Raw genomic sequence first — 13,882 nt, 5'->3', positions numbered from 1 at the left:
CATTTTCAACACTGGAAAAGAATTGTTCCTTGGAACATGCGATAACAGAGGCGTCAGTTGCATTGGTGTCCTTGTCAACACAAACTTGGCCATGAGCATTGATTCATTCTAATGCCTAACAACCCGAATTGGATAATTATGCTTAAATAGTTGTGGCTCACTTCCTGCAGTTTCTATCTTCGTTGTCTATGCACTAACTAAACACTGGACAATAAATATTAATTGAAAAAATAAAAAAAAATGGGTAGTAAGTTTGAACAAGTAAATACAGCTTAATGTCTATGAAATCTGTAGAAGGTATCACACATTTATATGTTCCTCAAAACAACAGAGAGATAGGACAGGACCTCACAATATAAAAACAAAAACAAAAAACTGGTGATTAGGCAAGAAAGTATGAGGTTATTTTAATAAAGCCAAGTAAGACCCAAAATTAAAATATGCACCTTTTTATTGTCGTTTTGTTTGTTTCAGAGGACAGAGTTGGGATTGAAGCCACTTGGACAGGTGCTAAGCAAATGCCTTAACCATGTGTACTATTTCTATAGCACCCAAAGTATAAATATTAAAAGGAGGTCAGTGTCACATTCTGGAAATTAAAACTTATTTTCTTTAAAGTAGGTGATATTTGGTCTGGGAGATGAACAGCAATTGGAGACATCCTGGTGAAGGAGAATATGGGAACCTCAGGAAATAAAAAGAGACAACAGTAGATATGAAACCACATGATTGAGGGAAAACTTATGATAACTGCAAGGAAAGAAATATGGATCCAGAATGAGATGTATAGTGGTTAGAGCTATTTCCTTGCAGTGACTGACCTAGGTTCAATCCTGACATCCATATATGGTCCCCTGAGCCTGCCTGCGTGCAGAGCCAGAATTAATCACTGAACATCCTTACGTGTAGCCCCAAACAAAACAAAAATAAATAAACATGTGCACTTGCTACATATTAATAATGGGAGATCCAGCAAAGAAAAGCTGGGTAGGGTGCAAAACTAGTAGAGAAATGTAAAATATTTCAAAGACTCATTTCAGAAACGACATAGATGGAAGGTGATCAAAGCACGTTCTGAAGGAAAGATGAATGAATGCAGTGATAAACTGAAAGATATAGAGAGTAGAACACATAGGATATATGACTGAGGCTTGCAAACAAAAATAAAAGTAAAAACATTTTAGGCATTGAAATTGCATTCCAAGATTGGAGAAAAAATAAAGGGAACACAGAACAAAGCAAAATTCTCCACTTGGGGCACATTTTGTAAAGTTGACAGATGACTGAAGGACAATGAAACTCCAATTCTTCTTCTCTATTTCTGCAATAAGGAGATTTTTTTTCAAATTGGACAGGTTGGATAGACTTGGAAAAAATAAATAAAATATGTCTAAGAGAGCATGAAAAAAAGTTTGAAAAGAGCTTTTCAGAATATGAATATCTGTCCTCCTCTCTGCTAGATGAATTCTATTTAAACTATTAAAAGAAAACATAGATAGCCTAGGAAATACAAGAGGCAAACATTTTTCACTTTCTCTGTCCTTGTTTTGTGTGCTAAGTATAGCCACACCATGCAGCTTTTCCCAACTTTCCTTTACACCGTCCTCTCTTGCTGCCTGGAGCCACATTCTATCTGAAATGTGGCTGTTCCACTTTAGAGACTCACCTGTGGCAGGTGATATCCCCTCCATGTGACATCAGCAGTAACAATTTCTTCCATTCTCTACCTGGCATCATTACAGATTTATAACAAGTACACAAACTGCTCATTTCATATTTGCATTTGCCTGTTTCTTACCCCATTGTCACTGTCAGTGATGCCAATCAATAAATTAATACTATTGTGCACTGTATATTCATCACTGATGGACATATGGATAACAGACAGACAGATATTGATTTTCAAGAGCCTAAAATTTAGATGAGTGTAGGATGACATTACTTTGTCCTCTCCCTGCTTGCCACAAGTAGCTTGTCCCGATTTTCCCCGGAGTTTAGGCTTACCCCAGTCTCACCCATCAAGGTGTTCCCGAATCTCTCCCATCCCTTTGTTTAGCTATAATCACTTCTCCATGCTCTCTTCCCAAAAAGCGTTAATCTGCGGCTTTCCCTTAATCTGACTCTGCTAATTTGTAAGGTCAGTACTTCCTAGGATACTGAATTTATATTATATAAGTTAATATTGCCTTTCTCCTCTTCTTGTGCCTTTTGAATAATTTACTTTAAAGCTATGTCTGTTTTGTATAGACACAAGAAGACAATATTATGTTTTTATAACTTGGGAATTAATTGGCCTCGAATATTATTCCCTCCCGGGCATCTGCTTTCTCCACTTAAGCCTCAGTTGCCCTCATTTCCTAGCACCCCAAAGCATGGTTCCCGACGTGGGACGGGAAGGATCCAGGGCAAGGGGTGAGTTATGTGCTACTATGGCATCAAGATGGATCTGGCCCCCCAACCCACTCTTACAGCCTAGTTAAATCTCCACAGCATGAGGGGGTTGGGGCATACACATAGGTGTGGTCACCATCAATAGGGTAAGGTTCCTTTCCATTAGGGGACGCTTCTCCTAGGACTTAATTCTCTTTCAGCAGGAGGATCCACCCAAGGGCGGAGTCCCATGAATGAATGTGTTTCTCTTCTCCTCAGCCAGCAAACATATAATAATTCATAATATTGATTATTTTGTATGGACACAATAAGAGATGCATTAAAGCTTATGGAATTGCTCTCCTGGGGCCATCTCAATCTCAGACTACAGTGCTCAGGCCAGATCAGTCTTTCCTATCCCTGGCAGGGTCCTAGTCTCATAATTACTATTGGATCATGACAGCATTTGTCTATGATCAAGCTCTTAACTTATAGTTAAGAATTAGGCACTTTGGCCAGGCCCATCTCGATGCCAGGGTAGCACATAACTCACCTCTTGCCCTGGATCCTTCCCGTCCCACGTCAGGGACCCTGCTTTGGGGTGCTAGGAACTGAGGGCAACTGAGGCTTAAGTGGAGAAAGCAGATGCCTGGGAGGGAATAATATTCGAGGCCAATTAATTCCCAAGTTATAAAAGCATAATATTGTCTTCTTGTGTCTATACAAAACAGTCATAGCTTTAAAGTAAATTATTCAAAAGGCACAAGAAGAGGAGAAAGGCAATATTAACTTATATAATATAAATTCAGTATCCTAGGAAGGTCTGACCTTGCAAATTAGCAGAGTCAGATTAAGGGAAAGCGGAGGATTAACTCTTTTGGGGAAGAGAGCATGGAGAAGTGATTATAGCTAAACAAAGGGATGGGAGAGATTCGGGAACACCTTGATGGGTGTGACTGGGGTAAGCCTAAACTCTGGGTAAAACTGGGCCAAGCTACTTAAGGAGGGAAAGGACAAAGTGATGTCATTCTACAGATGAGGTGAGAAAAAAAATCACAAAATTAATTAATTATATAATAGTAGCACTGTAGCACTGTTGTCCCAGTGGTTCATCGATTTGCTCGAGTGGGCACCAGTAACAGTCTCCATTGTGAGATTTGTTGTTACTGGTTTTGTTATATCAAATAAGCCACGGGTAGCTTGCCAGGCTCTGCCATGAGGGAGGGATACTATCAATAGCTTACCAAACTCTCTGAGAGGGACAGAGGAATTGAACCCAGGTCTGCAAACACACTACCTGCTGTTCTATCACTCCAGTCCTTCATGATGACTAACAAAAATAAAATTAAAAACTAAAACTTAAAATGAAAAAAACTTTACAGCTGACAAGAGCGCAGGAGTCACACACTGGCCTTGCACGTGGTTGCTTCAATGCACCCCTGGTCCTACCTATATTCCCAAGCATCACCGGGAGTCAGAGCAGGATGATCCCCTGAGCACTGCTCGGCATGGTCCCCCTAGAAATAGACATTAGGGCTGGAGAGGGAGCACATGACTGAGCACAGGCAAAGCAGACGGAAGGGCGGATTCCGTCCCAGGCACCAGGGTGACTCCCGGGCACAGAACTTGTGGCGCTCCCTCAAGAGTTTTTGAGGTGTGGCCCAAAACACGGGGAAAAAGGGGGGGAAATTAAGCTTTAGCTTTATTTTCACTTCCAAAAAGTGAAATTAAAAATCTACCCCCCAAAGTCTACCTCAAACACCAACCCGAAGTGATAGCAAAGCAGTTAAGGCATTTGCCTTGCACGTGACAGTCTGGGTTTGTTCCCCAGCACCCATAGGTCCCCTGAGATCCCGAGGGTGTGGCCCCAAAACAGTACAAAAGCATACAAGTTCTGTCCTGGATGAAGAATCTCAGCCACAAGTGTATGGCTACAACTGATCATGCCACACTCAATCAAGACCCTTTTCTCCATTTGTAAAGTAAGAATGATTTCTTCAGCTGTTCAAGGAACTGAGGGACAACTTCTAATTGACAGTAAGACTAAGTACATGTCAGCAAGTAGTTGAAATAACTGTGAATGATTAAGTTGAACCCCTCCATCATACTATATACAAAACTGAACTGAAGTTTTCAGAGATCAGAACCTTAACAGCTTGAGTGACAGCACAGCGGGGATGGTGTTTGCCTTGCATACACGACCTGGGTTTTGGGTTTGATCCCTGGCATCCCATGTGCCCCTCCCTCCCCCCATCCCCCACCGATCTAGTAATTTAAAGCAAAATAGTATCATAAACAAATGCTTAAAAATACAGAACTATAGTTCTGTAAAAAAAATCTTAATTTGCCAGATATCTCTAGGGCTTTGCATGATGTTTGTTAAATGTTAAATACTAAATAATGTTGTCATCTGAATGAATAAATGAGTTAATGAAGGCATAAATATGCAACTATTTTCAAAATCATATGTTAGCTTTAAATTATAGGACTATAGAAATTTACCAACCATTACCAGGTAGGCAAGTAGTATTTTGAGAAAAATAATTTAAGGATATAGTCCATATAGTGGGAATACTTGCATAAAATAATTCTGAATCAAGCTTGACACTTTTGAAGAGACAATAAAACTAGGCTGGTAACATATTCATCCACTGCACAAAAATTTATTGAAAATCTATTTGTGTCAATTTGGTATTGGCACTTAATAGACAAGGTTCCTGAGAGCGTGTAGCATTTACATTGTGGTGCAAGATCTTAGGGAAGCAAACTACAAACTTGAGAAAAAAAAAACATTCTGTCAAAGTTTCAGAGAAGTATGAAACCCATCTTTCTCAACCTCTTCAAAGAGTTTGAATATAAGAAAAAACATCCACACATTCTATCATAAGGTCAACTCCAATTTCGTGGTAAAGTTTAAGTCCATAAAAGCATATCATGCAAAAACAAAAATATAGACCAATACTTCTAATGAAAAATCAACTTAAATATCCTCAATAAAATACTAGAAAACTAAATTCAACAGTATATTAAATGAATCATATACTTTTGGGATTTATTACAGGGAAGCAAAGATGGTCAAACATATGCAGGTCAATATACATGATATACTGCATCAATAAAAAGGAGACAATCATACATTCAACTCAATAGGCACAGAGAAAGCATTTGAAAAGATTCAGCATAATTTTATGACAGAAATATTCAGTAATAGGTATAGAAGTAAACACTATAAAGAGCAGATGAAATAAACCTAAACTTAAATGTGTTATTTCAGTAGAAATGTTTCATTTTTTTTCTTTAAAATAAACCTCTTTGAAGTGACACTACTATCAAGAAAAGATCTAACAAGAGAAAATGAATGTCCCAGAGATCCTGAAATTAGAAGCACATACCCATGAAATGTTCTGTGTTTTGTGATGTAAGGGTGAGAATAAAAGTGGCTTAAATGGCTTGCCAATACTTCTGTTCTAAAGCATACTAGAAAGCAAATGTTTGCTTAAGATAACCACAGTCATTTCACAAGTATATCCCCTTTGTAGAACTTTATTTTCAGTAGATTCACTATATACATTGCTTTCCTGAGGAAGCTGTTAACACTTAGTTTTCTGGGTCCTTATTCCTAAAAATTATAATTCAGCATGCAGGGAACTGGGCCAGGGGTATGCCATGTTGTTGTTTTTCTTTATGTCACAACCGCCTGTGCTCAAGGCTTATTCCTGGCTCTGTACAAAGGGATCACTCCTAAGTGAGGCTGGGGGAATGGATGCAGGGTTGGGAATCAAAGCAAGAGGCCACACAATTGAGACAAGTGCTCCCTCCATTGATTATCCCTCCAGTTCCCAAGGATATGCCTTTTTATTTTGTTTAATTTTTTATTGAATCACGACAAGATAGACGATCACAAAGATGTTCATGATTATATTTAGTCATACAGTATCCCAACACCCATCCCTCCACTAGTGTACATTTCCCAGCACCGGTGTCCTCAGGTTCCCTCCCATCACCCCCGGCCCCCTGCCTGCCTGCCTCTGTGGCAGGCACTTTTCTTTTCTTCTGTCTCTGTCTCTGTCTCTGTCTCTGTCTGTCTCTGTCTCTGTCTGTCTCCTTCTCTCTATCTCCCTCTCTGTATGTCTGTCTGTCTCTCTCCTTTTGGGCATTGTGGTTTTCAATATTGATACTGGAAGATAATATTCCAGCGATATGCCTTTTTATAAGCAAGTCTAATTCTAGGTTGAAAACAAAATAGTACAGAGTTTGATTCACATGTAGCCTATCCAGGTTCAATCCACAGAGCCCCAGATGAATCCCAGACCATGCTCCTAATGATCTCTGAGTGCAGAGCCAGAGTAAACCCTGAGGATTGCTGGATGTAGTCCCCAAATCAAACGCAAACAAACAAACAAAAAGAATAGCCAGGTACCCAGTTGATCCAACTGGGAAAAAAATATAATGTCTAATGTAACTCAGTGGAATTATTTTTCTCGAGTTCTGAAATCTACTGAATCAATTTATAAGAGTTACATCAAATTTATAAATATCAAATACCTATTCATAAATTCAATGCATTTTGTAGGGACTGGGGCTCCCAAGATAGGTTCTGAGGTTCAGGAAGACATTCACTGGGTACTTGTTTAACTGGACTGGGTGGTACTATGCTGGGACCCAGTCCTGTTTGAGCTGAGCAGTGTTGGGGATCACCAGGACACCCTCCTGGTGCTCAGTCTACCAAGACTACAACAGGTGACACCTAATGCTACACCTGGCAACTTTCCTGAACCTCCAGTGAAACACCTAGTTACCCATGATGTCATACTGTGTCAAAAATAATGAAAGGCATGTGTTCCAGTTCTTTGAGCAATTTCCAGTTCCTGTTTTTTAACATATAAGCAGATATCAGAGTTAAGTAAGACAGATCAACCTTCTATTAAGCTAAATGTTACATATTTAAAAACAAAACCTGTAGGGGAAAATTATAGGTTGTGAAAATTTCCTGCATAATTTTAAACTGAGAGTGATCTTTATTTATATCACCTGATATGCCACTTAGATTTTTACTTTTAAATTCAGTAGAAACTCATAAAGTAATAGCTAGTTTAATTCTGGAAGAAGCATCCCATGAGTTACCTCAAGTTAAAAGGCTGTTTTTCCTCTCATATTATAGAATAATAAGTGAGGGCATGTGTGTGGGTAGGGTAGGGGGGAAAGTTCCCTTTGATAACTCAAGGGATGGAAAAACTTTATAAAACTCAATACCCTCTGTTTTTCTTTCTTTTTAAAATCATCTTCAGTTAGTCATTTATTGCAAGGACAAAGAGTGGCTCACACTTGAGATGTTCTAAATTTTGAAAATCTTTTGTTTTTCTAAGTTTTTAATTTATATGCCTGATAACCTTTCAGTATCTGTGTTGCAAACCATAATGCTCAAAAGGAAAGAGAGAGAGAGAGAGAGAGAGAGAGAGAGAGAGAGATACAGAGACAGAGACAGAGACAGAGACAAAGGGAAGAGAGAGAGACAGAGATAGAAGAGAGAGAGAGAGAGAGAGAGAGAGAGAGAGAGAGAGAGAGAGAGAGAGAAGAAAAGTGCTTGCCATGGGGGCTGGGGAGAGAAACTGGGACAGTGTTGGTAGAAAATACACACTGGTGAATGTACACTGGTAAAGGACTAGATGTTGAAGCATTGTATGACTGAAACCCACATGAAAAACTTTATAACTGTGTAACTCATTGTAATTCAATTAAAATAAATTAATTAAACAAATTATAAAAAAATTTGTTAATTATATCCTTGCTCGACCTTCTCAATGCTGCCATATTGGGTGCACTTCCAGGGTCAGGGGAATGAGGCCCATTTTTGTTACTGAAGACGACCACTGGACTAGAGCTATTACCGACTGGATTCCATGAGATCTAAAAAGGACGCCTGGCCACCCACCTAGGAGATGGTCAGACTTCTTCGTCCAGACCCTGAATGAGGCTCTCGGGAAGGTGGGCGGCACTGGCCCCACTCACTGCCATGATGTGATCCCGGGGGCCACACGTGTGTGGCCTCACCGCAGCTGCACGAGCATGATTCCAGAGGCCAGCTAAACTACTTTTCGTACCAGCAGCTCCTTGCAGAAGTGTCTCCAGACTGAGAATTAAGCCATGGCCCTATGCCTGCCCAGGAGGGGAAAGGTTTTTCTCTCTAGCCTTTTCCTTGCGGGGGGGAGGGGAATGGGGGGAAGGTTATGGCAACCGCCATATTATGAGGACCACAGATGAGAGGTACAAGCTTGCAATGATCCAATTTTTGGAAGAAATTTCCCTGGACTTAGTTACTAAATTACAGAAATCCAAAATCTCGTGGCTGCTATCACAGCCATGGAATCTAGTCAGTAACAGCTCTAGGCCAGCAGTCATCTTCAGTAACAAAAATGGGCCTCATATCTCTTCACCGCAGGTCTGACATTAATGGGGAACTCCTAACAATAATAGTGAGTTTTTGTTGAAATGTTGAATGTAACCAAATTAAAGAGAAAGTAAAGTGAAATTTATTAGTTACCCAGGCGGGGGCAGGGGAGGGATGGGAGGTATACTGTTTGTTTTGTTTTGTTTGTTTTGTTTTGTTTGGTTTGGTTTGGTGGTGGAATATGGGCTCTGGTGAAGGGATGGTTGTTTCAGCATTATATAACTGAGACTTAAGCCTGAAAGCATTGTAATTTTCCACATGGTGATTCAATTAAAAAATAATAAATAATAAATTGAAATTAAAAAAAGACCCTGAATGAACGGTTTGAGGCTCTTCATGTTCCTGGAGTGAGCAGATGCCATTGGACTACACTAGCACATGACAGGGACGAATGGAGATGTTACTGGCACCCGCTTGAGCAAATCGATGAGCAATGGGATGACAAGTGATACAAGTGATAAAATCATCTTACATCACCTCCTAAAAAGAATTTTTTCATTTATCTGCATTGACTGTCATATATTTAACTATGCTGAACTATTCAAATCTAAAAATAACTTTAAAATGACTGAGATTGCCATTCTTAATATAGATAAATGAGTATAGTACAAAAAGCACCATTTACAAACAACAAGCAGTTGACAGTTTATGTGTGTACTTACTATAGGAGCACCCGTAGACTTCTACCCTCATGCCAATCTTTCCGTTTGGATTCCAGTCCAGGGGTACAAAGCGAACAAAGCGGGCTCTCACCGAGTGTGCCAGCTTGTGGTGCATCACGCTATCTGCATTCATGTTCCCAGCAAAGGTCTGCAGGGAGAAGACGAGGTCTATTAAGGTTTCTCATCCCATAGTAGTTAGTTTCTTCATGTATCAGAGCTCAAGGAATACTTTACAGTCTTTCAGAGAAAATCCTCAAGTTTTTATTGTTCCTTCCAATAAAATTTAGTATGAGAAAAATTCTACATTGGATGTTCTTAATAAGAATTATTGCCAGTTCTTCTGCAAGAATCCCCCTCCCACTTTATAAATATGTCAATCTTAGTAAATCATAAGACCTGTCACCTGAAAGGCTTATAATGCAAATAATATAACAGGATTCCTAATATTCATAATCTGTGGTTTAGTAGATAACCGAAAATCTCCTCTTAGAAGGAGTGACTTTTACTGAAGCACTTGTTGCCATTAATTGAGGTCAGCCACTATGCTAAGCACTTTCCATCATCATTACTATTGTTTTACAGATAAAAAATTGAAGTTTAGAAGGAGAAAGTGGAAAGAAAAAGTTCTTAAATCACCTAATATCTTAGTAATTGACCTGAGATTCAATTCTGGTTTTTCTATTTCCACAGTTTCATATTCTTCAACTGTTCTATTGTTAATTGTTACAGAAGGAAGAATAGGAAGCTTCAGCCTTTATATAAGTCAGCTTCACATTTCCTAGTGAAGCTTAGGCAAAGGAACACACAGGATGGGAGCCATTTGACAAACTAAAATTATGCCTCACTTATAATGCACTTACAATTCACTTTAACATTCCTAGTGAAACTTGGGCAAAGAAACACACAGAAAAGGAGCTATTTGACACACTAAAATTATGCTTCCTAGTCATTATTTGGATGAGTGATTTCAGAAGTGGAAAATTTTCTGCAGATGGAGCCCAAATTTTTGTACTTAATCCCCCAAATTTTGATAAAATATATAGGACATAAAATCTATAATTTTAGCCAATTTATAGTACAAAGCTCAGGGGTAATAAATATATTCATATTGCTATACTGCCACTATCACTATTCTTTCTTAGAACTTTCCATAACTACAATTATACCTAATTTTTAAGCTAGAATGTCAGTGTAATGATTTCCTGGTTTCTTAGTGAATCATCATCTGTCATAGTTTCTATCTGAAGTTTTCATAGTGAATGCCTGTTGATTAAGTCCTATCAATACCATCCAATAAGAAAAAAAAGAAAATCCATTGATTTAAATGGCCAGTCAGCTCCAAGTGAAATATTCTATCAATTGAATGGAATCTATTTTCAAAGAACCACATGTCAACCTTGAGTTATCATTACAATATATGTGAGTCTAAGGTGACTTGAACAATCTCACATTTATGCTGCACAAAAAATATTCACCCCCTCCCTCTGACATTAGACGCCTGATTTAACACTCATATATTTCATGAGTGTCTTATGAGAAACCACTTCCTACTTTGCAGCTACACCTGAAGCATAACTCACAAATTAGAGAATGACTTAATGGAAAGGAATTCTTCATAATTCAAATCTAACACTCTATTTCACAGATTTGTCAACAGTTTGAACATTTTCCATTCATTCAAAAAATAGAACTTCTCTTGACAGACTTGTTTTACAGAGTTTCTATTTTTAATGCTAGAGACTGACACAAACATAAAACTTTCTCAATCCCTTGCTTATAGAAAGTACTGTTCCATGACTTTTTAAAAACTGTGCACTTAAAATTTTAAATGTAAACGTTAAAAATATAACTGTACATTTAAAACAACAAAAATCCATTTCTTTGACTAATGTATAGACATGAGTATGGAAAAGAGGATTCTGGCATTTTAATTGTTTGGGGAGAAAAGAAGGCAATCCCTGTTTGTCTATTTGCTTGTTTGTTTTTCTACAACATAACTGGGGAGCTCTCAACTATGTACTCTGAATTTTTCTTACATGGAATTATATACATTTAAAGTCCTAACACTACATGCAAAGTTACATATAAATTTGAGGCAACCATAATGATTTAGGAATGTCTAAAAATAACCCAAAGAGGTAGAGCCACTAATTCCATAAGAAAGAATGTGGAGAGAATAGTATAAAAATAATGACAGCAATAACAGAAAATAGCAACAGAAATACTGAGTTAACACAGAGTATGACAGTAAATGAGAAATAGAAGAATAATGGTAAAGGAGAATAACAATTGACAAACATACCAGATAGTAGATGTACTTAGCTGTGAAAAAAGGAATTTGAGCAGAAATTCCAATTAAATGTCAAAAATTGTTAGGATAGATAAATGAAACAAGATCCATCACTGTACTTTTACAAACTGTTAAAAAATTAATACACTAACAGGTTAAAAGAAAAAAATATTTAAAATACATTACATAAAATTAATTATAATAATAAATCCAGGGTTCTAAAATGAATATCACAAAATTCAGATGAATTAAAATATACTAGCTAAAATAAAAAATAAAGAATAAAATAATAAATATATTAAAAACTAAATGTATGTGTAAACTTAATATACAATTAAGTTTCAAAACAAAAGCTTTTGAATTGAAAACCTTTGTGTCAAAAGTTTTTGACAGAAACAAGTGTAGAAAAAGGAACAAATCCTTACTTATAATTGATTTTTGATATCTGCACTTAGTAATTGATTGAATAAATGAGAAAATAACAGTAATCGTATAAAGAATTTAAACAGTACCACAAATAAAACTGGCCTAATTAATGACCATTGATCAATCCAATGGACACATGCAGATTAAACATTGTTTCCTTGTATACATAAACTATTCACCTAGATCATAAACTAAGTGATAGAATAAGTTGCATTGGAACTATAATTTCTTTTTGGCCACAATTAAATTAAGAATGAACAATAATTATTTATTAAGTCCTGGAATATCTGCAGGTAAATCAATAAATTTATTAATAGGTTAAATAAATTATAATAGATGTGAGAAGTAACTATAAAAAATTGTAGAACATAGACAAATAAGGTCTTAGAAGACAATTTATGTACCTATCTTTTACATAAGAGGAAAGACACAGTATCTTATCAAATTAATCCTATGCACACTGAATAATAAAGTACATACTTAATAATTTTTATTAAAGTAAAATTTTAGAAGACATAGGACCAAACTCTCATTATAGAAGTCAAATCAGAACTCCTATTGATTATGGATGACAGAAAATGACTAGAAGGTCATATATCTATTTGCTCATAATATCTTTGTGAGTGAGTCTGTAATAAGTTTAAGATATAAAAAATTTATTTTTGACGTGCCTAAATTAGGTCATCATTTATCAATCAAGAAAGCATCAAATTGGGACTTGATTAAGAGATGTTGATTAAAGTGCCATGACCCTTTTATTTCACTACCATATGTCAAGTGTCTGCAACCAAGTTATTTCTGTGGTAGAATAACAACTGCTGTATTTGATGACATCCACACACATAATTGCTAGGCACTCTGCATGTTTTATTTCGCTTTATGTTATTTATCAATGGAAGCTTTTTATTAACTTTCTCATCAAAGCAGTAAACATCACCTGTACACATACATTTAACTTTAAATATTAACATTATATAGTCTTCTCTTCAGAAATTTGCTTTTACCTTCCTCACCTCAAGCAGTATTTCTTATGCTCAGCATTGCACTATAATATGTGCTGTATTACATTGCACTATATGGACAGGTATTACACAACTGTAATGAGGTATAGTTATTATTGGTGTTGCTTTAAATATTTTTTGCATATGATTCTTGGCAAACCTATTCATTGATCATATCCTTATGCATAAGTATGATGAAAAAAAATAGTGACCTCCATTTCTTCTCTTACAGTTAAATAAACTTGAAGATAAGAGAAATTAAGCTACAATGTGGTTAAAAAATGAAGCAAAATCATATAAGGGGCTCAAAGCAAGAACATACACCACTTAGCACAAGGGAAAAAAAAAGAGTTGTCAGAATCAGTGTGTACCTCCTTTTCCTTTGGCACATGTTTCTTGACATTCAAGGATACTTTGCTTTATGAGCAGAAAACAAAAAAAAGAAAGAAGAAAGAAGTGGCCAAAATCAAGATGCATATGCTCTCCCTCCACTTAATTAAACAGCCAGCAAAATGGACATAAACTATCAGATTTCAAAAGGGATCATCACTGGTATTAATAAATGGAGAATGGACAGGTCTGAGTTAGCTGTCATCAAAGACGACCATTTTGATTCAACAAATACACTGTATTGAGCCAATTCACAAGTATGACTCAGAGACAAGGGACTCCAAACACTAGGTGC

At 37.0% G+C, this 13,882-nt stretch overlaps 1 protein-coding gene across 1 annotated transcript in view; it reads right to left on the bottom strand.

Annotated features, from left to right (window-relative positions):
- CNTNAP5 (contactin associated protein family member 5) overlaps positions 1 to 13,882 on the bottom strand; it is a 932,137-nt gene that overhangs the window by 511,617 nt on the left and 406,638 nt on the right. Inside the window, exon 4 of the mRNA XM_055120538.1 lies at positions 9,481 to 9,628. Within this exon, the coding sequence (XP_054976513.1) occupies positions 9,481 to 9,628 (148 nt within the window). The remainder of the gene's footprint in view (positions 1 to 9,480; positions 9,629 to 13,882) is intronic.

This window comes from Sorex araneus, chromosome X, assembly GCF_027595985.1.
Source record: "Sorex araneus isolate mSorAra2 chromosome X, mSorAra2.pri, whole genome shotgun sequence".
Taxonomy (NCBI): domain Eukaryota; kingdom Metazoa; phylum Chordata; class Mammalia; order Eulipotyphla; family Soricidae; genus Sorex; species Sorex araneus.
Note: the sequence above shows the minus strand (reverse complement) of the source record. Positions and strands in the feature narration are given on the sequence as shown.